General features: G+C 46.3%; 1 protein-coding gene across 2 annotated transcripts in view; it reads right to left on the bottom strand.

The window, feature by feature from the left end:
• Positions 1–27,148, bottom strand: part of LOC119173691 (venom metalloproteinase antarease TserMP_A-like) — a 148,336-nt gene that overhangs the window by 77,420 nt on the left and 43,768 nt on the right. Inside the window, exons 5-7 of one of the 2 annotated variants that reach the window (XM_075894424.1) lie at positions 25,436–25,501; positions 16,013–16,143; positions 4,687–4,758 (exon numbers count right to left, since the gene is read on the bottom strand). In XM_075894424.1, coding sequence (XP_075750539.1) covers positions 4,687–4,758; positions 16,013–16,143; positions 25,436–25,501 — 269 coding nt within the window. The remainder of the gene's footprint in view (positions 1–4,686; positions 4,759–16,012; positions 16,144–25,435; positions 25,502–27,148) is intronic. The other variant, XM_075894425.1, reaches the window with a different exon arrangement.

Raw genomic sequence — 27,148 nt, 5'->3', positions numbered from 1 at the left:
AATACGAAACCATGGAGTGTCATCACTGAAGAGCGGAGTGTAGAAAAAAAAGAAGTTCGGGAGGGGGGGGGGCGTGTTTAGTTTGTGATATACTTCTTCAATGGTGACTTGTGAAATGAGAAATTTTACTCTAATAGTGAAATTTGTTGCGTGCCTAATGAAAAGCTTTGTAGCACTAGAGTTTTCAATTGGTTTAGTACAAACAACGTAAGCATGATGCGACGAGGTCAGCTTGAAACCTCTGCCACCTGCCTGGTGCAGACTTGCAAGCCGAATTCCTTCCCTGCCCTTCTCGGTATCGGAGCAAGTCATCACCGGAAGAGGAGACGAGGCAAAGGCACGAACACGTCATGCGCAGGCAAGGTTACACTCATATGACATGCCCATGCCAGGTCGTGCACGCAAGTGGTGTTGTGTACTTTCCATTTTTTATGTACTGTACTGCCGGTTTATGCGGAAGTACCTCTCTATGCACGCACGCTTGGAGAAGCTGTCATGAATCATGTACCCTTACCCTAATAGACAGCGTGGTACGGTTGGAATTGCTGGATGAGATGGCAAGCGTTGGGAATGCTGGCACCGGCACCATGCAAAGATAGTGAGAACACTAAAGAAAACAAAATGGAGACAGCTTAGTCTGGCATCTCGCACGATACTAAGATAAAAAAAACGTGCATAGATCAATTTGTATGTTTTATTATTGCTGTCAACCTTCATACTTCATTTCTTGAAACAGATTCCGCAGATTGCACACGTTGCTTCAAATAATTCTCGCACTGTGACGTACTATTTTGACGCACGCAGGACCATTCCTTCATGTATATACGCCCCCACCACATTGTTGGGGAGCTCACCCGTGAGATAAAGGTCAAGCGCGTGTTCAATCTGACATATCCCCTCTTTACGAGGCTTGTGGCACTGGAAATCTTTGCAGATGAGATTGTGGGCATCCAGTGCACGCACTCCTGTTTCCTGCTTGGAATTCTCAAACCTGGGGTAGGGCCCTTCAAAGTGCTCAGGGACAGAAGATAAACTGTCCCTATGCAGTGGCCAAGTTAGTGGGAGGCAAAAAGTCCCTTTCGGTTTATTAGCGCTCTAGCTATTTGTGTGTTTGCCTTCTGAGCCAGGCGAAAAAAAGCGAGACGCAGGAACGTGCTCATTCGACGGTGGACACTTATATCACTATGAAGGACTAGAAATGGAGAGACTATATTCTGGAAACCCCAGGGGAAAAAAAGAGAGCATGTCCATTAGGTGAATGATGGAGAGTGTAGCGAAGCTGAGTCCGCACGCCGCTGCCGCGCCACTTCGGCGTCCCGTTCTCGCGAGCCGGGATCTTTCGGCGCCGCCGCGCCGCTTCACTGCACGATTCTGCCTCGCGCACTGGCACATCCGGGTTCCTTCTGAACGTGCGCGGGTGAAAATGGCTTTTATTTTACTACACCGCGCCCCTCAGCATATGGCACCAACAACGAACACGCGATCGCCAACGTCTTTGTGTGACGTCATTTCAATTTTCTCGCACACTTGCACATCGGGGTTCCGTCTTCTAGCGCGTATCACTGTCAACTTGCGCATATCATACATTTTATCGGCAAACCACTAATCATCCGCTGGCCGCAACCGTCCGTCGTCGGTTTGTCTGCCTGTTTGACGCACGCACGGACGGACGCAAGGAAGAACGCTGGGACGAATTGATGGATGCGTGAGCAAAGGCAGATATGGACGTATGGACGGACGAACGCATGCACGAGTGTATGCATGAGAGCATGGATAGATGGATTAACGCATGGAATATGCATGAATGAATGCACGCACGGATGAACACATAGACGCATGGACGGACGGAAAGGCCGACGGACGCATGAATTAACGCAATGATGGACGCACGGATAGACGCATGGACTAATGGACGAACGCATGCGCGGATGCACGAATGGACGGACGCACGAATAAAAGGACCAACAAGCGGAATAACCAATGGACGCACGGACGAGCAGAAGCAAGAACGAATGGACGGACGAAAGCGCGATTGGACTCACGGGCGCTTCGCCCCACTCATAACTCACTCCATCGATATGCTGTAATTTTTATTGTTTATTCTTCTACAGGTAATGCCCTCTAGTATCGTACCATTTGAATTTTTCGGCATATGTGGATTTAGTTATAAGTACAAGTACCGTCACCTACGGCTGGTTCAAGAACTAACGAGAGGTGGCTACGTATAGTTACGACGGTACGCTCAGCCCACGCCTTAACGAGCTTCGCTCTTAAAAATTGGCAGATCCCACGTACAGTGGGAATCGATAATATGCGAAGCACGAATCAGAAAAAGTTGATATGTCACTTTAAAATCAGCACAACGTCACGAGGTGGAGGTAAATAATGCCCTACATGACTTCCGTGTGCAGTTTATCTTGTTTTAATGTCTCTTTTACCTTTTTCGTCTATTCACGTCACGTCATACCAAATTCAGTATATGTGGAGCTAGTGAAGCAGCCGCGAGCACGCTATGAGCGTGGCATGTTGTCATGTTGTTACATGACATGGTGTCAGAATTTTTATGTTTGCACCAGTTATATACTTTTGTCATCCAGTGACGTCACGTAACACCGAATTTGGTACATGTGGAGCTAGCAAAACGGCCGTGAGCGCATCATGAAGGGCCCAGTGTACTCTAATGTAGCGTTGACGTGCAAGCACGCTCGGCGCAGTGACGTTAGCGAAACGCGAACACTCTATAGTCTGACGCCACGCGCAACCGGCGCGACCAACGTCCGTCTACGCGGCCCGACAGCAAACGGCGCGTAAGGCGACATGCTGCATTTCGCGCCGATGCGTTACCCAGCACTGCGTCTCCTTCTTTTCGTTACAGAGAGACGCTGGATGCGCCGAAACGCCCATGCGTCAAATCAACTCAGCGAAGCGCACGCCTGCGAGTATAGTGCAGGACCGGCGCCTAGCGTGGTAACGCCGGTGTGACGCGACGAAAGGAAAGCCGATGAGCACGCGCACAGTCACGTCGAAATGTAGTGGCGCCTTGACTGTGGTATGTAGTACTGTACTCACATGACATGCATGTCATGAACATTATGTTTGCACCAGTCACATACCTCATCACCCATTGACGTCATGTAATACCAAATTTGGCATATGTGAAGCTAGTGAAACGGCCACGAGCGCATCACGAGTGTGGCATGATTTCATGCTGTTACACGATACGCATGTCGTGATTATAATGTTTGAATGTGTCCTTTACCTATATCATTCATCCGCCTCGTGTAATACTGACTTTTGTACATGTGAAGCTAGCGAAATGGCGGCGAGCGCATTATGAGCGTAGCATGTAGTCCTGTGGTTACATGACAAGCATCTCATGTTTATTTTGTTTGCACCACTATTATACCTTCGTCATACATTCACGTACTGTAATACCAAATTTGGTATATGTGACGCTAGCGAAATGGCCCCAAGCACATCATGGGCGTGACATGTAGTCATGTTGTTACATGGCACGCATGTCATGATTTTCGTACTAGGGTCTGCCGCTTGTGTTCACCATGCAGTCATGTCACACTACACCAGTGTTGCAACGTGCCATGTGAATGAAACCACCGCATAGGATGCAGAATCATGAAATGTATATCATGACATTCATGACAAACATGTCTTGATTTTCATGTTATGACTAGTGACGTGTGTTCTTTATATAGTCATGTTACGCCTTACGAAGTCGGGTATGGATACCTTTGTCGAAACGGCTAGAAGAGCTAAAAGTCGTAGGTGGCTAGACAGATACGTTCAAGGTCACCGAAGTTCGATAAGGAATGTTTAAATATAATTTTATGCTAAATCATTGGCGCCTTTGCACCATCATAATCTGAAGATTATTGTTTGTTTTTCTGTCGTAGACGAAAATCACGCATGTAATTTTTCAAAAATTGGAAGTTCGTCAAAGCTTATGTGCCTATATTTACTATTTTGGGAGCCAAATACGTTGTTTTGCCCACAACTTTATGGGGCCTAAACCCAGTTTTGAGTGCCTATAAATCTGGACACTACTCATCACTTGCTAAATTAAACACTGGTTCATTCAAAGTGACCAATGGTTTGAGAAGTGCGAGGCAATTTTAAGACACATACCTTTGCATATAAAAGCATTGGATGTATATATAGCCTGGAAGGTTTGATATGCGCTGTGAAAAATTGCAATCACTGCATTTTCGCAACGCGTTAAAAACCACCGGAGTTGTTAAGAAGCTTTGTATTGTACATTAATGTTCAATAAATGCTGAAGTAAAAAAAAAGCATGCTTTCATAGAGGTAGCATATCGTACAGTGGAACCAGCATGCCGTCAAATTTCTAGCTTCAATGGCTCTTTCGACGCTAACGTTCACTGTATTAGAGCTTTCCTGAATTCTCTTGAAGCTAGCATTACTCTGAAGACGTATTCAACCTTCACGGCTACATTTGGTGACGTTTTAGAGCTCCGGCACGTTCCGTACAAGTGCAGCGACGCGGCCGTTCCGATGCTCCTCCGGTGGCGAAGGCGCCCCTAGGGGTTGCTCCTACCGCTATAACAAACATTCACCGACGCTTCACGACCAGTAAAAGTATTGAAGTTCTCTGGTACTACTACATGAGGCCATAGCAGCCATAACGGTATAATTGGAAATTGTTCTTACTGTGACACGTGTTACACCGACGAGAAGGAAGTCGATTTTCGGGTTGGTCGTGTCCAAGTATCTCAAGTTAGCCTGAAAATAAAAGGATGAATAACGAAACAGATAAATCTAAAACCACTTTTGTCAACAGTAACCATAATGAGTCAAAAACAACAATAAGTCTAATTGAAGCTCACAGTGAGGTGTTATATTCATCATCATCGTCTCGATTGTGATGAGCAGTCTCTATTTAGGCAAATTATAGTATGGAGCATTGTTCCACTCAGCGCTGGGGCTGGGCAGGGATAGTCCAAAAAGTATCCCAGGCCACAAATAGTGAGATAGATTTTCTGGAAATCTGAAATGAAATACTGTGATATAGTTGTGTTTAACGTAACCGGAAGTTTCTGAGATACTTTTGCAGGAAGAATTGATTTAAATGTGGGGTTTAACGTCCCAAAACCACCATATGATTATGACAGACGCCGTAGTGCAGGACTCCGGAAATTTTGACCACCTGGGGTTCTTTAACGAGCACCCAAATCTGAGCACACGGGCCTAGAATATTTCCGCCTCCATCGGAAAAGCAGCCGCCACAGACGGGATTCGATCCCGCGACCTGCGGGTCAGCAGCCGAGTACCTTAGCCACTTGACCACCGCGACGGGGCATTTTGCAGGAAGAAAAAAAAAAGGTATTACGCAATGCAGGTGCAACAGATATACAAGAATATTTGTGTGATTTCAATAATAGCGATGTTCCCCAAAGATAAGGCACCGGATAGGGTATGCAATAATGTTGCAAAGCTTAACACTCGAGAGACAAGCAATCTCGAATGAACACCTATGGAACGAAAAAAAAGAATACATTTATAACGCAACGTCTAATTCTCTAATAGGCTATTATTTAGACAACGCTGCTTCGGCCTCACCGCGATACCTCTTTGCTACCCCAAAAACACTTTGTCGTCCCTAAAGAATAGGGGTGCAGCACGTGTCTTGTGGGACTGCGACTTGATGAAACAGTGCCAACAATTTTTGAAACTCGGAATGTAGAGTTCATTCGATTGCTTGGTATGCATGAGTTTTTTTGAGCGAAGTATAAATGGTATCAGTTACGTAAAAGTTATTTTGTTTCTCATGCAAAGAGCGTCTAAAAAGGCTCAACGGCGTGTTAAGCGCCATGCAACATGTTCAGCGAGCCTCAGGAGGCGAGTGACGATGAGCGAACAACGATTTCGTTGACAAGTTTAATATCGACATCGTGGTATATTTTTGTGGTACCACCAGGCGACGACGCTTGGGCTGCCTGTGAACGGTTTGTCTTGTGTGTTTTGCTTGGTTTGGGCAGCGTGTTTTTGTGAATCGTGCGTTAATATTGTGCTGCTTATGACAATTGTTGTAGAGTCTTGAGCATGTACGAAGCAATGCTCATCCCGAAGAAGTAGAACGCATGCATTATTTAGCGTAATTGTAACATGTTTGCCAGCCAGCGTGGTCCTTGCATGCGTCTCCACCTATTTCCTCGCTGCTGCTGGTTTCGGCGTCGGTTTCAGAATCATTGCTATGAAGAGGATTGAACTGAAAGTGACTCATCACTTTGCGAATCGCAGCGCTCCAATAATCCTATGCTTTGATTGTCGCTTGTAGACGCTGATCACGGCAGCGACGATGGTGGGGATGGCAAAGAATACCCACACGTGCATGCCGAGTAAACCAAATGTCACCTGAAACTGACGTCATCATTTCGTGTGGTCTCATGGCCAGATGGGGTGTGACCGCAGGAAGTAGTGCTGGTAGCGCGAAAAATCGACGAACTTGGCACCCATCTTCTGATTTTTTTGTATTTTCCTGCGCTGGTAAATATATTTTAACCATGAACCAGCTCGTCCAAGCAGTCGTTTTGGCGAAGTTTATTACTGGTCGTACTAAACAGTGCAACATGTACCAATTCGTCCTTCTATTGCGTGATCACTACAATATGGTTATTAGGGGATCGATAACTACACATTGACGCAGAAAACGCAACATGTGTCAAAATGATGCCACTGATTATTTAATCTAGTCGAGCATGACTGCCTTCACAATTCTGCCATCGCAGCGTTGGACGTTCCCACATAAGCTGTTCTGTGCATATTGAAAAATATTTGTCGCCTCTTAGTGTCTACAGTCAGCGGGTTGCCTTTCAATGGCATAGCATAAAAGCCTCCTCCGCATCATTTCCAGTGGCCCTCTTGGTTTACGACGAAACATTCGCGAGATAACCGAGTCAAATGAAGTATCACAATAGAGTAGACACACATGAGGATATTTCACTACTAGGAAATCACACTCTGTCACCACGCACACCACCACTACATTGTCCGTGACTAAGATTTCAGTGCTTTCCGCGAACACTTAAGTGCACATCACCGACACAGCCCCAAATGCCACACACACTTCCTTGGATGTCACCAACAGTTCACTCAACCAGTGCCGTAACACCTGAATGTCTATCTCATAAACAGCGATTGAACACGCATGACTGTGCCAACTGAAATTCCATCAAGCAAAACATTCGAAAAAATAAGCTGCCTAAATGTTTGCAACCTGTATAAACTTTTTCTCCATAGTCGTAAGCCATAAAGACCAATTGGTTATTCAACTCAATGCTTATGTTTTGGCGTTCTGAACCGGGTGATTGAAAGTTGTCACTTGCTGACAAAGTCCGTGCACCGAAGACGCACTGAAGCATGTTTGGTTAAATGTGTCTCTACAACCTCTCGCCATAACACCAAGACACTCAACGCACTTCCTAGACACAGCATCGAAGGCGTTCAATTCGATGACAAGGCGTTGCCTCCATGCGCGTCTACTTAGTAGCGTCGCAGAAACGCCTTTCTGTACAAGAACTCCTTCCTTTTGCTCATGAAATTGTACCATACAGATACAATTAGTTGAAGAGGCTTCGGTAACCCTAGACACTATACAAAACAAATCTAGCTCTTCCCTTCTCACACAGTATTGTCCTTGTCCTTGCCAACTCATGCCATTCTCTATCAAAGACAGCGTCTGTGCCGTGGGACCACAAGAAGGTTCGTCTAATAATATCGAAAAAATCTGTCTCAGTGTCGCAAAAACTATTTGCAGAAGACACATCCGCCCCTGGATCGCCCTTCTTGCTGTCACCGTGCATATCGTTATGATTGGCCAGCTTAAGAAGATGTATACAACTTTATTTGAAAAAAAATCTAAGTAAATGTGGTTGGCCCCTAGACGTCCGGGAGCCCCCTGTTCGACATCTCTAGGCAGGCCCGGTGCGGTTTCAAGAACTGGTCGTCCGAGACAGTGACCCAAAGAGCGGTCTCCCACGAGGAAAGGGAAGGGTTAGGGATGGGGTCCACCGCGACGGATTTCGGGCAGTTCCACGAGCAGTGGAACAGACAAGCCCAGGGTGCCCCGCAGGTGGTGTAATGTGGTTGGTGAAGAGTGGGGTAAAATAGGTGTGCCAGATAGGGAGAAATAAATGCTTTCGTCTGCAGCTGGCGCCAAACTGAACTCTGACTAGGGGTGAAGGAGAAGTGTGGAGCAGGGAAATCTCGTCTGCCATTCCGGTAATACCTCGTAATCTCATGGTAGGTGCGGAATCCCTCTTGTGGTTTTCTCACGGGTTCGGGGGAACGAGCCCCCAGGGTCCGGTAGGAAAGACCTCAGACATGCGCATGAACGCGCTCATTATCGGGGATACACTCATGGCCAGGCGCCCACATGATAGTCACCAGATGGAGAAGTGGAGGAATGTTGCTCAGTATGGGTGAGACTGTTTTTGGTGCTATGCCTTGACGGAAGCATCAAAGGTCTGGGAATCAGTGCAAATTTCTGTAATAATAGGACCTGCGGCCGTATGCACCACTGCTAGGGCTAGTACAACTCCCTCAGCCACGTCGGGACATGCCGTTTTAAAGGACGCGGAAATGCTAATGTGCCCGTCTTCTGTCATGGCAGCAGCCGTGGCCATTCCTTCAAGCGAGCCTACCGCCGCGTTGACATAGAGGACGTCTTCACGATTTGTGTACCGGCGTAAGTAATAGTCAGGGCATGCCTTGCGTCGGCCCAGATGGCGTTGTCGATTCATGTTGAGCGGCAATGGTTTGAGTTGCATGTGTGCCACGACCCTTACTAGAATAGGCGACCATGCTTCTTCGATACGCATCGTGTCGCTTGATTTGAGTCCCATGGTTCATAGCAGGTTCCACCCTGTAGGTGTCCGAGAAAGGCACTAGAGCTGATTGCTTCTCTGTTCCTTTATTATTTCTTGCACTGTATTATACAGACCCGTCTCTAGGAGGAGAGTAGTTTTGGTGCACATCGCCAACCTCAATGTGGTTTCAACCGCCTTCCTGATTAGACTGTTAGCTTGTTCCATTTGCTTTTGAGTGAGGTGGTGATACGGGTGATGATAAGTGAGACGACTTACCACCAAAGCTTCAATGATTTGCATGGTGTCTTTTTCAGATAGACCATGATTGCGCGACGCAATCCGGCGGATCAGTTCTGCTTATCAAGAATGTTCAAAGTGTAGTTTGCGTCTAAGTTTGATTGTATGTGTAGCCCCAATACCCTGATTTTATGTACTCTTGGCACAGGTTGAGCATGCACGTGCAGGTCAATGCTTGGGTCGTGCATGCGTGGTTAATTTGTAAGTAACTCCGACTTTCCTGGGGAACAGTGGAGGCCCATTCTACTAATATGGCGCTCGATGACGCTGATGGCAGTTTGTAGAACGTCTTGTGCCTCCCCAATAGAGCCATGGCACACCCACAGAGTCATATCATCGGCGCGAAATGCATGCTGTAATTTAGGAATATCAGCGAGGTCTTTCGCCAATGGGGCCAAAACTACATTAAATAACAGTGGCGATAGGACAGCTCCCTGGGGTGTGTTACTCTTTGGAAGGGAAAAAGTGGCGGATGTGAGTGTACCTTATATAACCTCGGCGGTGCACTTTTCCAAAAAAGCTTTCACATAAAGCCGGGTCCTACGACTACAGCCAGTTGTGGCAAATGTCCTGAGAATGTGTTCGTGACCTACATTTTCGAAAGCCTTTTTTATGTCTAATGCGAGAATGGCTCTGGTTTGGGCTGTCTGCCGTTTGGGATGAAATAGAGTCTCTGTAACATGCAGGAGGACATCCTGCGCCTATAGGTTGGGGCGAAAGCTAAACTGGGTGTTGGGAAAAAAATTGCTAGCTTCTAAATGTGGCTGTAGTCGACGGAGAACAACATGCTCAAAAAGTTCACCCACACAGCTCGTTAGCGAGATGAGTCTTAAATTTTCGAGAAGTAGGAGTTTGCCTGATTTCGAAATAAGATTAATCTGTGCATGTTTCCAAACACAGGGCAGTGTGCCCTTGCTCCAGTGTTATTTGAAGAGATCCGTGAGCTCCTGCAGAGACACGTCATCTAAGTTTTGGAGGATCTTTTATGTTATACGATCCGGCCCTGGAGCAGTGTCCCGAGTAATATAAGCGATGGCCTGTTTTACTTATGCAAGCGTAATATCTGCATCTACGTTTTCGACCGGATCAGGGAGTGTTAAAGCGAATGCGTTCGAATCCGCTGGTAGGGGCTGAGGAATGTAAAGGTTTTTTATGTGTGTCATATTGTCTCGGCATTTTTGCTCTTCTAGGTAAATGAGCCGTTGGGTAGCGGTGTGAATGTGGTTTTTGGTCGGCGTGGGATCTAGAAGGGCCCTTGGGATGTTCTATGTACGTTTTGTGCCAAGTGTTTCTTTCAGTATCCCACAAAAGTTTTCCCAATTTGCTTTCGCTAACTGTGTAGCATACTGTGCAGCCTGCTCTGCGACTGCAGCGGTACGTAGGCGAAGTTTGTGGTTTAGTCTTTGACGCTTCCATTGTTTACAAAGGCTTCGTCAGGCCTCCCACAGATGAAGGAGATGAAGGTCAACTTGAGGCACATTTTGCGTGTTCTCAATCGTTTAACCAGCCCTATCAACAGCATCTTGTATCCTTCGAATCCAGTACTCTATAGATTGCGGAGGGGTATCCTCCGCGGCGATATATGGGTGCAGTTTATCCCAGTCAACGAGGGTCTGCATTTTAGGTCGGAAAATTTTGAAATTTAGCGTTATGACAGTTCCAATCACATGGTGGTCTCTACCTATTGTACCCGGCAGAACCTCATGTGTTTTTACTATTACATGTGCACTCACCATCGTGACGTCAGGCGTGGTATCCCTAGCGGTGATAGTGCCTACTCGCATTAGCACAGTAAGATCAGTCATTGAGGCAAGTGTGTGGTGCATCATGGCGTTATGTACCACGTTACCTTTTGGTCAGATACTTACGTAAACCCATGTGGTATCTCGTGCATTAAAGTCACCTACTATAATGCGATGTGTGCACCGCGTTAGAGCAAGAATTTCTGGTATGTGGTGCTCTTATCTTTAGGGTTGCTGTATATGTTGATTACCAAGAGTCCTGTACCCGATGTGTGATTCGATGGGATTACTTTAAGAGCAGTGTACTCAGTTCCTTTCTCTGAAGAGCTTCTCGTGGGGGTCCGATCTATGAATGGAAGCGTTTTATGAATAAGAATAGCAGTGCGCGATGTTACCGATGCCACCTGATATCCTTGCAGAGAGAAAGCCACAGACCCCGTCTCCCGCAGAGCCACTATATGAGGCGGTTCAGCGGAGTGTTGAATGTAGGCGGCCAATTGAGAGTGTTTCTTTCTGATGCTTGTATACAATTCCAATGCCATATGTTCATATCAGATGAGTTTTGATTTCCGGGTGGAGAAGGCAAACCTGCTCTTGTGGTATTTTGTCGATTACTAGAATTCGCCACGTTGGGTCGTTGTGGGAGTGGAAACTCCCGATTGTGCGCTATTCGCCTGCTCCGTGTGCTGAGAGGAAGCGGCGGCCGATTTGTGTTGTTTATGATTACAGGTTGGTGATGCTTGAGCTTCCATATCGTACAGGTGATTAATTGCAGTCTCAAATTTTTCCATGCGGTGACTAAACGTGGTCTTCATTCTCTGGAGGGCCTGTTTTTGTTCGTTAATCATTTGTGTTTTAACAGCCTCGAGGCTTTCACTTACGAATTTTAGAACTAGTTGTGTGAGGCCTTGAGTGAATTCTGGGGTTTGGAAATTCTAGGCACATGTCTGTTGAACGAGGGCTGGTGAGTGAGGTGGTGTTGATTGTGAAGCATTTTGGGAAGCTTGCTCAACGGGTGACTTACCAGTGTCGGCCCGGGGGTCCAGCCGTCGCTGTAGCTGTGACTGTGGGGTTTGATCTAGGCGACCTCCTGCAGCCAAGCCAGATGAACTCGAGGCCGCTGCCTTGGCCTCCATGCCAGGTGCATGGGTGGGCTCTCGTTGCGGGAGTGCTGGCCACGTATTGTGGCTTTTCGCACTGCGCTGCGAAGAAGTCAGTTGGTAGTTCTTAGATGAATGCACAGATGTCTGAATGGGCGGAGCTGCTTGGGGTCGAATAGGGAGGTCTCCTTTCCATGCTTTGGGGTTTTCGAGCGTTCGGATCGAGCACTCTTACCATGGCCTTCGCTGCTGGCGTGCTGAGGACTGCTGCGAGGTTGGTTGTTCGGTGGCAACTGTTCCGAAAGTTCTCTCAGTGGAGTGTCATTGGTCTTTTCTAGGAGCTGGCGTTCACCTCTCTGAACACGGGGCCCCGATCTCCTTTTTCGGGCTGGGCAACCCAGGTAGATGGCGGGGTGTTAGTCGGAGCCACAGGTTAGACAGCGCGGGATGCAACCATCATGGTGTTTGCTTGGGTTGAGAATGCCGCAATTTCCACACTAGCGCTCTTGTGGATATGCGCAGATGTCGTGTCGGTGGCCAGTTCTGAGGCAGCAGTGGCACACTTGGGTGACTAGTCGGAAAGGTCTGCATCGAAATTCCCAGCCTTGGAAGTAAACGTATCGGGGAGCATGCTTTCCCTCGAAGGTGTAGAGGCATGCTCCATTAGTCCCGAAAGATCGCGCTTGGATAACTATAATACTTTGGGGATAAGTGATGGTGTTGTTCATGAGGGCGTCCTCTGTGGGTATGGGGAGGGCTCCTGTGATTACTTTCTTGCAAGAATTATCTGGGGAAGCCACGACAGTGGAGACTTCATACGATCTGTTGCTGAGCTTGAGCGTCTGCACATGACACAGCTGTACCGCGACATCTGGGTCTGAGGTGCTGATTAGGTCAAGGTTCTGCTCCTTGCATACTCGTATCCGCGCACTCATGGGCAAGGGGGTTCGAAGCGCGGTTTATATAGCAGCGCACAAAGGTAAGACAGCTTCTTGTTGCAGAGATATGCCTCCTCTTACAAGAAAGGTCACCGTGTGGTTCTCCACGGGAAGGCATGGCAGGCGGGGCCGGCCGGTTCCATGTCTGTGCTCGCGTTGGTGGAATGTGGCTGGGGGCGTCGCGGAGGCCTCCTTGGCAGCAACCTTCTTTCGGCGAGTGTCGATCACCCGATATCATAGATTGTGAGGTACGGATAGCTGCACGTATGTATTGTTGGAGGCTTCGGCAACACCTCTCGGACCGGGGGTGGAGTCACGGGGCCCACAATTGTCCATGGGTTTGAAGTCGTCAGCATCTATCAACTGCTGTCTAGACCTGGTGAGTCAGAATCGATGATGGTCGTGTCCGCGAACTAGGCCCCTGCCTAGTTCGCTGCGTTGCGAGGCGCGTTGCAGGCCGTGTCGCAGAGCGCGCCGGGCACCAACGCGGTTGGCGCGTCCGCCGAGCCGCTGCTGCGGGGGCGCATCTAGGTTTAATGTTGTGACCACCGCATACGGTTTTCAAACGTTCGTTTCTCGTTAAAAAAGGAGTGCAGCTCAAAATAATTGGTGCCAGATGACAGATGGTGACGTGCCTGTTGTGGTTCTTGTTCGATTTTGTGCCGATGGTCATAATATCCTGGCTCTTGAGGACGAAAAAAATAGAGCCAGATGTGACCCGTCCTGCTTGCGTTGGCACCCCCTCGAAGCCAACTTGGCCAGCATAAGCTGCAGCTGAATCTTGACATTCATGTTCTCCCTGCGTTTTCTTTTCGCGACTTTCAAGTTCAAGCTGCACTTTCCTTCCACTCGTCTACTGTTCAATCAACTGCTGTCTAGATTTTTCAGTACTGGTAGTATCAAGTAACTGTAGTCGCTCCTCTATCATCTCCTTTTCCCTACTCAAGTGCATATATGTGTGTTCATCCGCTGCTTAGAACTTCTTCACCTGCTCTTTTGCAGTCTCCCATGCATTAACGCGTTATTCTCCTAATCGCTTTTTCTCCTGCCGATAAGGGTCAATAATGCCGGCCGGAAATATGCCCGCGGTATGTCCAGATGATAGTAATCATTCTAAGTCTGTTCCGCTGCTCAAGACGAATTTGAACGAATCCTTGCAGCCTCGTCAAAATGTCACGTTATGATGTCGCACGGCTCAGTTTGTTTGAGTCAAGTGGGATAAACGCATGAAGAGGACATGGGATGTGGCACAAAAACACCCTTAAATATACACTCACACACATGGAGTACAGACAGAAGACTAACAATCTATAGAACCAATTCGGTCCCCCAAAGTCCCACCGCAGCAAGTCCTACTCATCAACAAATCCTACCAAAGCGACGTTCTATGCGCGTCCCTATATACACATTCAGCGGTCAATGTCTCTCGCACGGAGCAGACGTAAAGTGTCGGCCACTTACGACGAATATCAGTCGCACCGACACCCGAGCGTATCTCGCCGCGTGCGTCCGTGCTTCTTGTTCCTGCTGATCTGGAAAGGTCTGCTGCAAACGCTTTGAAGTGTGAGGCTGTCGTTTTCATGCTGTGGTATAACGAGTGCCGGCAGGTACGACAGGCACGTCCCAGGCCCCTCTGGTGTCTTTCGTGTCCTTCTTGTCTCTGTGTCGTCGTTTTGTTCTCGCGCTATAACTATCATCGTCCCTCTGGCCCGTGTGCCGTAGACGTAGTAGACGGTTGTCAACGAGCCCAGGTTCGTTCGAGGCCGGCGGCGTGACGCTGATCTGTCCCAGCCTCTCACTGCACCACGCACCAGCTGCACGACCGGAGCAAAAAGATTGTAGTTCGCCGAGGTGACAACTTAGACGGCTCTCGACGCGTTGAAGTACAGGGGCAGGATCAAAGCGGCCTCGATCATCCACCATCTTTTTTTTCTTGTGTGCGCCCTAATCCCATTTGGCGTCCCCACGCTCCCTTCTTTCTTTTCTTTTTTTATTTGAGTTTTTTTCTTTTGGCCTCTCACCCATCTCTTGTCTTTAACTTGTCGTATTCTTTTTTTTTTCACTTCACTTGTCCTTCCTGACACCACCCAACTCTCTCGATTGCGAGCCAAAGACATTTTGCCAATTGGATCCCGCTTCTTGTCTCGTTGCGTTGAGCCTACTGTGTTCTAAAATCTGTCAGGCCTTCGTTCCACCACGAAGTCAGCCGGCGTACTTAAGAACCTCAAAAATAACGCCAAAAACCTAACACCGAGGTAGCACTTCTGGTATTCCACCGGAGCAACTGTCACTCGTCACCACATGGTTGCCTTCCGCTCTTCAAGTTAAAAGGTTGTCGTCTGCGTGTTCAGATGCGTGTTCACCACGCTCTGATTGTTGCGACTGCCAAACACTCGAATATAAACATGTTTTTTTGTGAGGCAAGCCTTAATTTACAAAACTCAGCCGCACAAAATCTTTAGCAACTGTAGTAAATGCAAAAAGCGTTTTCCGGGGTCAAGATGAGATACTTTAGGGCTGTTACTGTGCTTTCTTAGTAAAGCAGAAGGCTCGCAAAATCAATATAATGTGCGCGTAACCAACAGGTAAGGAAGGAAAATAGGAGAAAAAGAACGGCAGGGAGGTTAACCAGCCTATAGGCAGCCGGTTAGCTACCCTGCGCATGGGAGGGGGATGGGGGAGATGAAAGATAGAGAGCAGAGATGGAAGAGAGATAAACACAGCCCAGACAGCACACGCGCACCAACAGGTAAAGTGCCTGTATAGTATGTAGATCTTTTCGCGAAAGTTAGATGAGAAACAAAATAATTGGATGAAGCATCGTCTTTTCTCATAACTGAATTCTCGAAGTGGCGCTAACATACACCCTGAGTCGTCATGACGCAATATATCGCCTACATGCGGCTTCTGATACAAGAAGCAATATGTGAGCTCCTGGTCAAGTGAAGAGAAAGGCTGTCGTTGCCACGAAGTGTTCGATCAGCCAGGTGGCGAAAGTTACAACCTAGCTTGTGGGTTATTATGAAGTACCTTAAAATGTTTTATCATCTACAGTTCACTTATATATCTAAAAAACGACGAAATTATCTTACCGCGTTCATCATCACTGCCAAGTATGAAATTAGTTTCGTGTTGTCCTTGAAGTGTTGCTGGTGCGCCTTGTCCGAGACGATGTGAACCTCAACAGGAAACCTTTGAAGCCCGGCAGATCGTGATTGCGGAGCTGAAAAGAATGACAATTTCGCAATTTTTGTTTCGTGTGGTATTTAAATGTTTTTCTTTTGCCATAAATGCTACTGGTCATGTAAACTTTATCGTAGAATCGATGCTGATAAAACAATTTATAAATGTCATGTGATATCATTCAAGCAAGTCGTAGTCTCACTCTTAAGTATCTGTCTGTAGTTCATATTCTCATGCATGAGTTCACGCGCAAAAGTTCGAGCTTTCTCTGATGAAAATTCAGTAGATCCCATGCGTCATAGGAGTCGATGTAATGTGAAGGGTTGCCGTTCGTGTCTACTTTGTGCCAAACTGGCTGCATTGGTAACCCATATTTTTAGGGAACTTTCGGGATGATTTCGTGGCTGCTTTGTGGCTACTCTGGGCCTCTGTTTTGGCTCGTTTAGAAGGCAATTTTCTTATACGTGCTTAAAGTCACAGGCAATCTAGAAGATAAACCTTATTTTTCACTGTATTAGGTCACTTCAGTCCATGCATGTTCATGTTTTCACTCCAGCAAAAAGCTGCGGTGCATCTAGCCACATTAAACACACGGCGTGCCTGCAAACACAAAGCGACGAAGTTGCGCGTGTGCTTGCGAACATGTGGCAAACACATTGTGTACACTGCTCGCTCACCTCACCGTATTCTGCAAATCTTTGCTTGTGTCATCCACTCTGATCAATAAGGATGTACTCACTCTTCTCACAGTGCCGAGGAGAATAAATAAAGCACTTGAAAAACTTTTTTAAAAATGATCAATTACTAAAACACTTGCTGAATGGCCGCACGAAGACTAAGCAAAAGTAAAAATTGAGTGTTTAGCTTATATAATTGCATATTCAGTGGTATTTATTCTATAGCGATGAATTGCGTCATAGCACAACTGTTCGTCTATTTGGATACAGACTTTAGCAATACAGCTAAATGGCTTGATGTTTAAGCTGCATAACTTGAGTTTTGGTTTATTTCAAATCAGGCCAATGGTAACCCTGGTGATATGAGGCACTGAGTGAAGCGCTACCTGACCCAAACTGTTAAACTTTGAGGGAATCAAGACATTCTTGTCAAGATATGACGCCATCTACCATTGCATGTTTGTCGCTTGCGCATCGGTATATATAAGCAGGGATTTTTTGACGTGGTCGGGATGTTGGTGAAGGCATAAGTCGGCAAGAAACCAAGCTTTACATGTGGGCAAAGTTGTGCTCATAGAAAGAAAAGTACATTAAATAAACTGAGTGGGGTCAAGCACTGTCGTCCGTCATCATTCATCAGATTAGCTGCAAAGCGCTTTGGTATTCTGTAGCAGTGGCATTGGAGCTTCAAGCGTTATCGCTGGTAGCCGGGTTACTTCCAGAACAAACTGCACTGTACGCGTGTGTCTCACTGTCTTATCGAAAGATTGTAAAGTAACCCGGAAGGTTCTCAAACACTGTTAACGCAGGAGCTCTAGAGACTTCGAAACAGAAATTTGCCTGCCCATCAGCATGCTCGTGTTCACAGAAGCGGGCTCATCTTCCAAACAATGAATATACCAATTCACATTCTTCTCAACATTCATCGAAAGAAACTGAAGCTTATTCTTGGTAGAGTGCCTGTTTATGCTGGCAGTGTCTATTGTTACTCTAATTTGTGATGCAGTACAATGCCCTCTCGAAAAGTTTCCTGAACGCTCCTTCCGAAAAAGATCCTTAACGTTCTTTCCGTAAGGTCACGTACAGCCTCGTCCATGTCTATGTAGAGCGTTCGAGCTGCCAGTTTTTGCTCTGTGGCATGACACCTAGCTACATTTGTGAGCTTTAACATAGTCAGCATGATTATTTCGCCACCCATGCTTCTAACACGACTATTCAGTGTCGCAACTTGCTGCAAGCTGTCACCCCCAAGAACAAAACAGGCTGCTCACGTGCTCTACACAGACGTGGACGTGGTCGTACCTTGTCCGACAAAAAGGTACGCTGTCATTTGTGGCTCCGTCGGTCGGGTTTTCACTTGTAGCAGAATCATGTCAGCTGCGTTTTCTCTACGTTTGGGCAGCATACACTAACCAAATGCGTCAAATGTTCCTACTGCACGAAAGTCCTACGAGCTATAGCCTAGCATCAAGCATCATGGTCGCGCTTCCCCTGTAAACCAACGTGGACAGTCTCCTAACAATATTATGGGGGTTGCGACATCCCAAAATCGCCATGTAATTAAGGAGCCCCATGGACGAGGGAGGCGCACCTTTTGATCATCAAGTGTTTTTTAACATGCGTTCACATCGCACAGAAGACGGGCATCAATCGTTTCGCCTTCACTGAAATGCGACAACCGCAGCGGGGTTCGAACCTATGACCTCCAGATGAGCAGCCGGACACTGTAAGCACTGATCCACCATGGTGGTAGCTTTGCAGGCAGCGTTGTCTACCAAGTACTTCTTGAGGCTTGTCAGCACATGATAGCTTTGATTTTTATTTGGGGAAGTTGTAGGTGCTCAAGTGCCACAAGAGTGTCTTCGGCGAGATCGTCATATGGCGGTAGATTAAAAGGCAGGTGGGAAAATCAGGCAGCGTCGAAGTGTTTACGCCCGGACCTGTAACCATGGTAATGTCAAACTCTTGAAGTTTGATACTGCACTGTGCTAAATGCGCGGAAGTTTAATTCACCAATCAAAGGCGTGCTGGTCGCTTGGAAGCTGGAGAGGCCTGCCGTATAGGTAGGAACAAAACACTGATTTGGCCCAAAGCATGACAAGGTGCTCTTTTTTGGCTTAAAAAACTCAATTCGCTCTTTTACAACCACCGGCCAGCATAAGCATTGAGCTTTTTCGACTTTCTTTTGTCGCACGATCCAGAACCAAGCCCCCACTGCTTGAGTCAGTGCGTATTTCTATATACGCGTCTTCTTCGAAGTGCACCAGAATCAAAGGCCACAGCAAGCGTCATTAAAGTTCTCTGAGTGCTCTTTCCTGCAGAATTTTTCAATTAATCTTGATGTCAGTCTTGGTCAGTCGTGGTCAGTCTTGGTCAGGCTCGGTATTCTGCTGGTTAGGCAGGGCTACGGACTCTTCAAACGTAGATCTAGGAGCTAGGAGCTCTTCAAACGTGGATCTACATTTCCAGGATGTATGCGTTAGACCAGGTGACTTGATTACTAGCAGTACTGTTAGAAGGCTTCCGAAGAGTTCGTCGAAGCTGGAAGGGAAAATCAAAACGTTATCTGGAGACACTAGAGAAGGTCGCCACTTTAAGCTAGCCGGCACTGTGTCCATAACAAGCTGCAAGTTCCGAATAAAGACCAAATGGCAAATTCTTGAACTCAAAGAGGCTGCCTGCTGGTTTTACAAACACAGTCCTCTCACGGCTTCTCTTGTTGACCTCACTTTGATGGTAGCCCGTTTGAGACCCATTGAATAAAAGTATATTGCTTTATAAAGTTGGTTAGAGGCATCGTCTATTTGTGGGAGTGTACACAAGTCCTTCTCCACGTGATTTCGGTGATGGTAATGAAGAAAAAAACGCACACGGCTGTATTTCTTCTTCAACAAGACTACTGGTCATAATCATAAACTCTTCGAGGACTTTGTTTTGTTTGCGTGAATTGCTAATCAGGTTTGGCGACTTGTCGTTTTATTGCTTCTTGTTACCGCATTGAACACGGTTGAATTCTTACTTAGAGCTCGATTGAAATCTTCCTTTTTGATGTGGTGGTTAGGAAGGGGCATTTTTATATCATTCAATGAACATGGGAAAGAAATATTTTACATTTGCAGAAAGCAAAGGAAATGTCATAGCTGAGCAGTGGACAGACATGGATTGCCGTCAAAGGATGATTGAGGTATTTGGTTATTGTTAGGGACAAAGCTCCTTATAGCGGCACCCGTTCGTCCCCCGTAGTATGTAACAAGTATAACATTTTGACCTCCAAGGTGGTGCCGGTGAGAGACTTCTTCTGTGCGTTGTTGAACAATAAAAATTTTGCTCAATGTACATGTCAATGGCTGCTAATGGGGAATGAGAGACAGGAGCATTCGGCTTTTAGTTAACGCGCAGACTGCGATGACCATTAGCAGCCATTGGCATGTACATTGAGCACTTTCTGACAAGAAAGGGTTGCTACGTTATACTCGCTGGGTGTAACCTCCTTAGCTTTAGAAAGGTTTAGCGAGCGTTGAGCCGCAGTGCCATGAATAGAATGAACTTGTATATACCATGAATGAACTCGAGGTGGTTAAAAATGGGAAGTAGATTCGAAGCGCAAGCCGTAAGAAAGTAAAAGCCGAATTCTCCGCCTCTCATTTCCTGTTAGCAGCCATTGGCATGTACATTGAGAACTATCTGACTGTAAAAGTTTGTTACGTCATACTCGCTGGGCGTAACGTCCTTGGTTTTCGAAAGGTTTAGCGAGCGTTCGGCCGCAGTGCCATGATTACAGTGAACTAGTATATACCATGAACTCGAGGTGGTTAAAGGTGGGAAGTGGACCCGAAGCGCAAGCCGTAAGAAAGTGTGCGTGTGCCACCTCTCGTTTAGTCCTTGGAATGTCCGCTGGATGGCGGCGCTTCTATATGGGGAATATATGATGAAAAGATGCGAAATGGTGGTACTTGGAGTGTTGAATAGATGGACGAACGGACACATAGACAGATGCATGGATGGACGCATGAATGGACGCAGGGGCGGCTGCATGGACGAACGCAGGGACAGACGCATGAACAGACGCACGCACGGACGGGCTGATGGACGCATGGACGGTCACACTGACGGACGCATGGACGGACGGAAGCAAGAACGAATGGACGGACGAATTCTTCGCCCCACTCTCCATCATTCACTCCGTGGATATGCTGCCATTTTTTGTGGCTTCGTCAGAGTCTGAAAAACAGGCGCACCACAGACGCCCACGATTTCTTTTATGCTTGCGGCCGTCCGGCCCGTGTTCAGGCGTCTCAATTTTGGAAAGGTGTCAGGTATCTCCGCTCTGCAGCTTTCTTAAGGCGATTCCCAATGCATATTGTGACAAACATCTCACGGTCCAGCAGGAAACGGTGATTCTTTTCCATGACAGTTTCGATATAGCCAGGCATTTTTATGTCGACGGCAATGGTAAAGTCTATGCGAGAAGGGATGGTGATTAATGCTCGATCTAGTGGAGAGCACTTTTAGACGGGTTCATAGCTGGCTGAGCAGGTTTGATGCAGGACAGAGTTATCGACTTGTGCCCTAAGTTGATGACGGCAGATTGGTGGTTTATGAAGTTCTTGCCAAGTACGACATCTGTAAGCAATGACGCAAAATAGCGAGGCTCTCATGATAAGTGCGAATAGGAATATACCTTCCTGTGCCGAGGACCCATATCCCTTCAAGGGGAAGTCTTATGGCGGGCCGCACCGCCATGTGGACGGACAGGAGGAGCCTCACCGCCTTGTCGTGGGCCCTCTGTAGAGCCCCAAGTTTAACGTTGTAGTCCGCGCTTAGAGCACTGATTGCCAGGCTTTAGAAAGGTTGAATGAGATGTGATGCAGTGCAAAACATTTCTAAAGCATGCGTGGGAGCGTACATTATCGTATTATGCAGTTGAGGCTAATTTGCTAAATATAAGTGGAGATCCGCACGGTTTTGTTTGGAGCATTCTAAGTGTGATATACTGCAGCCTCGTGCGTGTTACTTTCTTCCTGTGCTGGTTCCAGACGGCATTATTAGATGGGCTGCGGTGGTTGGTACTTCGGGGTATTCCGAAACAGTCCTAATTTTCACCGGCTTAGTGCAACTGGTGCAGTGACATGGAATAGGCCGTTCTAGTTTCAACGTATTCATGAGAGCTGTAGCATCTTGCCCATCGGAAAAAGAAAACGTCCAAGTCCCTAGCTTGTCGTCTGCTGTTGGTGTTCGGTCAATGCATTGGATTACGGCTACACCTGTTGAATCTTTTGCTGCTTCTACGCGGTGTCTGGAGGCCTTCCTTACGCGGCATATTGTCCGCTTCAGGGCTTCGTTCGGCTTACGGTGTGTTCTAATGTACTCACCGTGGCATTATTGTAAGTAGCGGAGAATCATCAGTTTCCCTGTAGACCAATGGAACTCCATTCGGTTGCTGCCTTTAGTTTTCGAGATATGAACAAGTGGGATCATGTTCCAGTAAGATGGGCAGACTGCAGGCGCTGCGGGGTGATGTAAAGTCTGGTTAAGGTGATTGCGCCCGCCGTCGAGGTTTCCACTGGGAAGCGATGATATCGTCGGTTACGTCACTCGGCAGTTAAACTCACTCTGGACGTAGCTTGTTGATAGCAACACCCTGCAGGTCAATTTGGCGTTCGCGGATACGGTGGTTGGTGTATGCGGCTTCTGCGCAGCGGCAGCAGAGAGGAAGAAGGGATATGCCAGACGTCGTACTTACCCGTCTGGTATCACTTGTAGGCTGGCCACTGGTATGACATCAATGGTGTCGACTTTGATTTCTGTTGAGAAAACGGCGTTGCTTTTGCGTCCTGACTTGGGTGGGGAGTGAGAATGGCATGGTATACTGCAGCAGCGCATCCCATAGCTCATAGCCATGATGTTGCTGGTTGTGGAACACTCACCTTTAAATGAATATTCTAACGCGTAACGTGCGCAATGGACATCACCTCAAGCTTAAAAAACGGGCTATTTTGCGTAGCTCCTCTCGCTGGATAGCTCAGATCACAACGCAAAAATTGTTGAAGTTGTGGAAATCAACAGCTTTCTTTTGAAATGAGATTGAACTGTGCTGCCCAGCATGCATTTGAAGCATCTTCTCGATAATGTTTGCCTCTAATGAAAATTCTTGGACGGTTTGAAATAGGTTTTGGTGTCAGGTTAGTGAAGAGCTCTTGCTGGACTTCTAGAATGAGAAGAAGAGCATGGTAGAGTTTGCGTGGAGAAACATCCCAGTTATCTCTTTTCCACTTATAGTTTCCACATGGTTGTAAAGAGAGACTCAGCCCTCTTTTTCTACCCGATGCTAGTGTACGTTGGTAGGAAAGTGGCACAAAAAGTTTCTTTTAATGTCTTATTTGATCTCTCATTCAGTATTTGATGTTCTAATTGGTCAATAAATATTCGTTTTAAAACATGTCGTAGCGGTATCTTCCAAACAAAGAATACGCTTCTTAACATGTATTTGGTGGCCCCACCACGGTGGTCTTGTTGCTAGGGTGCTCGGCTGCTAACCGGCAAGGTCACGGGATTGAATCTCGGCTGCAGCGGCTGCATTTTTGATGGACGCGGAAACACTGCATGCCCATGTAATCATATTTAGGTGCACGTTAAGGAACCCCAGGTGGTGGCGATTCCCGGAGCCTTTCACTACTACGGCGTCTCTCATAATCTAATGGTGGTTTTAGGACGTTGAACACCCCATATAAAAGATGACATGTATTAGGTACTCCAGGAGTTCAACACAGTTTCGTGGTTGTATGCTTTAAGGAAACTGCGCAGGTCTTCGAATGAGGAACAGCGAAAAGTTTATGACTCTCTAGGCTGCCATAAAAAAGATTGACGTAGGCACTACAGAGGCAGCTATTATTTCTATAGCCCACGTCAGGATTGACGACTGCCTGGGGATTTTGGGAAGCAGCACATAGACTGTCTGTAGTAACTTCTGCTGGTGGACAGATGGACGATGCAGGTTGTTAGCGTCGTCTTTTTCAAGCCCTTATAACACATATCACAGGGTCGAGACGCGCTTGAAAACGGCAGTACCCTAGTTCAAGGAGAAACTTTTTATTTAGTCAAACTGGCTCTTGGAAAATGTGAAGTCATACTGCAAGCAATGTACATTGTGTACTGATAGTAGCGAAAAAAGCGTCGGCCATCAATAAGCCAATTGTGGGTGGAGCGCGTCGTCTTTTATAGAGTAGCCATCCAGCTTTCACGCGTTATCACTGGTACTTAAGGCAGCGTGAGTACGATTCACGGCTTTCATATAGCCTAAACATCATAATTTAAAATGATTTAGAAGCTTCTCTAGCATTGAGACAAGGTCTGCACCGAGCGCTGCTAACAATCTTTCCTGATGAAACCTGAATACCTCAACATAAGTGAACAAGTGTGCATGGTAGTATAATAGAGTAAGAAAATGGTAGCAAGAGCGTGAAGACGATGCGAATCTTCAGTGCATGATCTTAACATGCGCGTCTTGATTTTCACGTTACAACCTGCTCTGTGGGCTAATTGTTCGCAGGTTTAATGCTATAATTTTTTTATTGGTAATGAAGTTAACACAATGACCTAAAGACACCAAGGCTGCTTCTTGTAGAGAAAGATGTACTAGACATACTTGTGGTGTTTGCCCTGTTACGACAAGTCTTCAAGGTGATTGTAGGCTAACACGCCATACCTATTTCGTATGTGTGAAGCTAACCAAATGCCCTTGAAAATGCCAAGACCACTTCTTGCAAAATGACGTAGAATCCATCCATGTGATAAACTTCATGCCGACCCATCTTGATACTGTTCGTGATATATTGAGGTGATCTCATAAAAACGTTAATACCAGGTTAACGAAACGACCTCAAGAAATATTCGCAGGCCGTAGATGGAAAGACGATAATAGATAGATAGATAGATAGATAGATAGATATATAGATAGATAGATAGAGATAAATAGATAGACAGATAGATAGATAGATAGATAGACAAACAAATAGATAGATAGATAGATAGATAGATAGATAGATAGATAGACAGATAGATAGATATTACGTAAATATATTTTTGCATAAATACTCTCTATTTAAAGAAATTAACGATATATTTATTGGACCAAAAGCCGCGACTGTTGTTCAAGCTTTGGAAAGCCAATACTGAAGCAAGAAATATCCGTAACAGTAGACACATACTGCCACATGGGCATGACGTAAAACACAAAATGACATTTGGGCTCATTCGAAAGTTAAAAAACCTCAATAAACATATGCTATCAACAATATGGAGCATCCATATTATGAAACGGAACTGCTCTGTGTGTGGAAAAAAAATATTGATCGTGCTCGTCAAAAACTTGCCTTAGTGAAGCCTGTTAATATTGAGGGGATCTCGCTTTTCGATTTCAAAAATTGAGAAGCTTTATTATATATTGCTGTGAAAGATATTTGCAGCATATTGTGATTCCTCATGCGATGAATAACATCATGAAAAAAGAAATTTGTAGATGGCAGGAAGAACGCCTCGTAGAATGTTTGAAAACGTATTTGCTAGTATTGTGGCACCTCAAGGACGTTTATTCAAATTGCCTATCATTGATTATGGTAACTCGCACTGCCAATGCGCAATTATGATGTGACTTACCGTTGGCCCAGTTGATACTGCTTGTGTTGTGGTTGCTCCGCTCGCGCAGACGCGGAATCTCCTCTTCTAAAAAAGGACATGAAGGATAAGCAAAGCTGTAATTTTCGTGAAGGCTGCGGCCCACTGACAAAATTGATGAGCAGATAGCAGTAGGAATAAATTGATTCTGCCTTCATAGTTTAGTTTTTGGTGTTTACTATGTAGAACTGGCCGTAAGTTTTGAAGTTGGTTCAGTATCTTTCTGAGGGGTTGACTGTGTGGCCAGCTTTGATATTAGCACTTTTTAGCGGTGGCCTACCGCCCTACCTGCGTTCTCCCTGCCGCACTTGAACTGCGGTGTTGGCTCCGCTGGTACCGCAGATCACACAATAATAACGGTAATGGAGAAACGGTGGTTCAGAGAGAGATAGCCACTAAAATTTCTAGCTTCCCAGCTGACCAAAAAGCCGCCACCTGAACGAGACAATGTTTCTTAAAACATTAGGTGAGCTTTAAAAATATTACCATGAACTATACCTGGCTGGAGTCTTACTTGAATGATTCTACTAGCCATGCAAAATTCTGTTAGACGTGTTTACATTTCAAAAAATATTCATGCACATAAGTATTCCTGACTATACACTGGTGTTTCTGCGCGCAATGTGTCGTACACCTCTTCCAACCAAATATTTTTCAACCCTTGAAACGGGAGATAACTTACAAGGGGTTGCTTTTTCTTCATTTTCAAATACACAAGTGCACACGCACATTTTAAGACTGGTGAAACCATTGCGAGATCAAATACGGGGACAGGAAAGCACACAGAGCATTAAGTATTAGCTAGTTGCGACGCAGCCTCTCATTAGGCATAATATGAACTCACTTGTATGAAAGTCGATTTAACGAATGTTTGAGGATTACGAACTTTGAAAAATTGCTGGTGGTTTTTTTTGCACTTTACGCAAGAATCGTTCAGGTAAACTAACTTCTCATAAGACAATTGTTTAGTGGAACAATCTTGATTAATGCACCTGGGCCCATTTTTGGGACCAGTGTAATGTAGTTTTTCGCTTTTGCGTGAATGCCGCCGGTGCCACTGAGACAAAGCTGCCTGCGAAAAAGAACTACGGTGGTGCAGTATCTGCGCAGACTCGCCAGATTTTTATATTGTTTTCATAGTTCATTCGAAGCCAAAACAAGAAGAATGCGACCAAGAAATTTTATAGGCTGAGGAAAGTTACAACTCTGTATCAGTAGCCGAGGCTCTGAGATATATGTGACAATGCTAAGTTAACTGGAGAACTAAAACTAGTGTGCACAGAAGGCCGCGTGCCGGAGACCTGAAGGGCCACCTCTGTGGCTGGAAATCCTTCCAAAGGTGGGCAAGGCATTCGCCAAAGTAAATATTTGTACCAGCTGGACCTTCATATGCATAATACGATGCACCTGACTCAGAGGCGCATTATGAACCCAATAACCGGAGATGTGCAGGAATTATCGACCCTTGATCTCGCCAACTCATTTACCATAGGTTCGTCCTGGAGGCGGCCGAAGACATGGAGTTAGAGCCAGAGTTCAACACCAAAGTACGAGGCTTTCTCGGAGACTGCAAAGCAATTTCAAAGGCTGTGGAATCAACATGTAGGAAGCCCCACATTGGGTGCGAGAGGCAAGTCTAAGGGAGCAGCAGTCTTTCACCTCTCTTCTCTTGCATAGTTATAAAAGGTTCTCGCA

The sequence above is a fragment of the Rhipicephalus microplus genome, chromosome 5 (genome assembly GCF_043290135.1).
Source record: "Rhipicephalus microplus isolate Deutch F79 chromosome 5, USDA_Rmic, whole genome shotgun sequence".
In the NCBI taxonomy this organism is placed as follows: Eukaryota; Metazoa; Arthropoda; class Arachnida; order Ixodida; family Ixodidae; genus Rhipicephalus; species Rhipicephalus microplus.
Note: the sequence above shows the minus strand (reverse complement) of the source record. Positions and strands in the feature narration are given on the sequence as shown.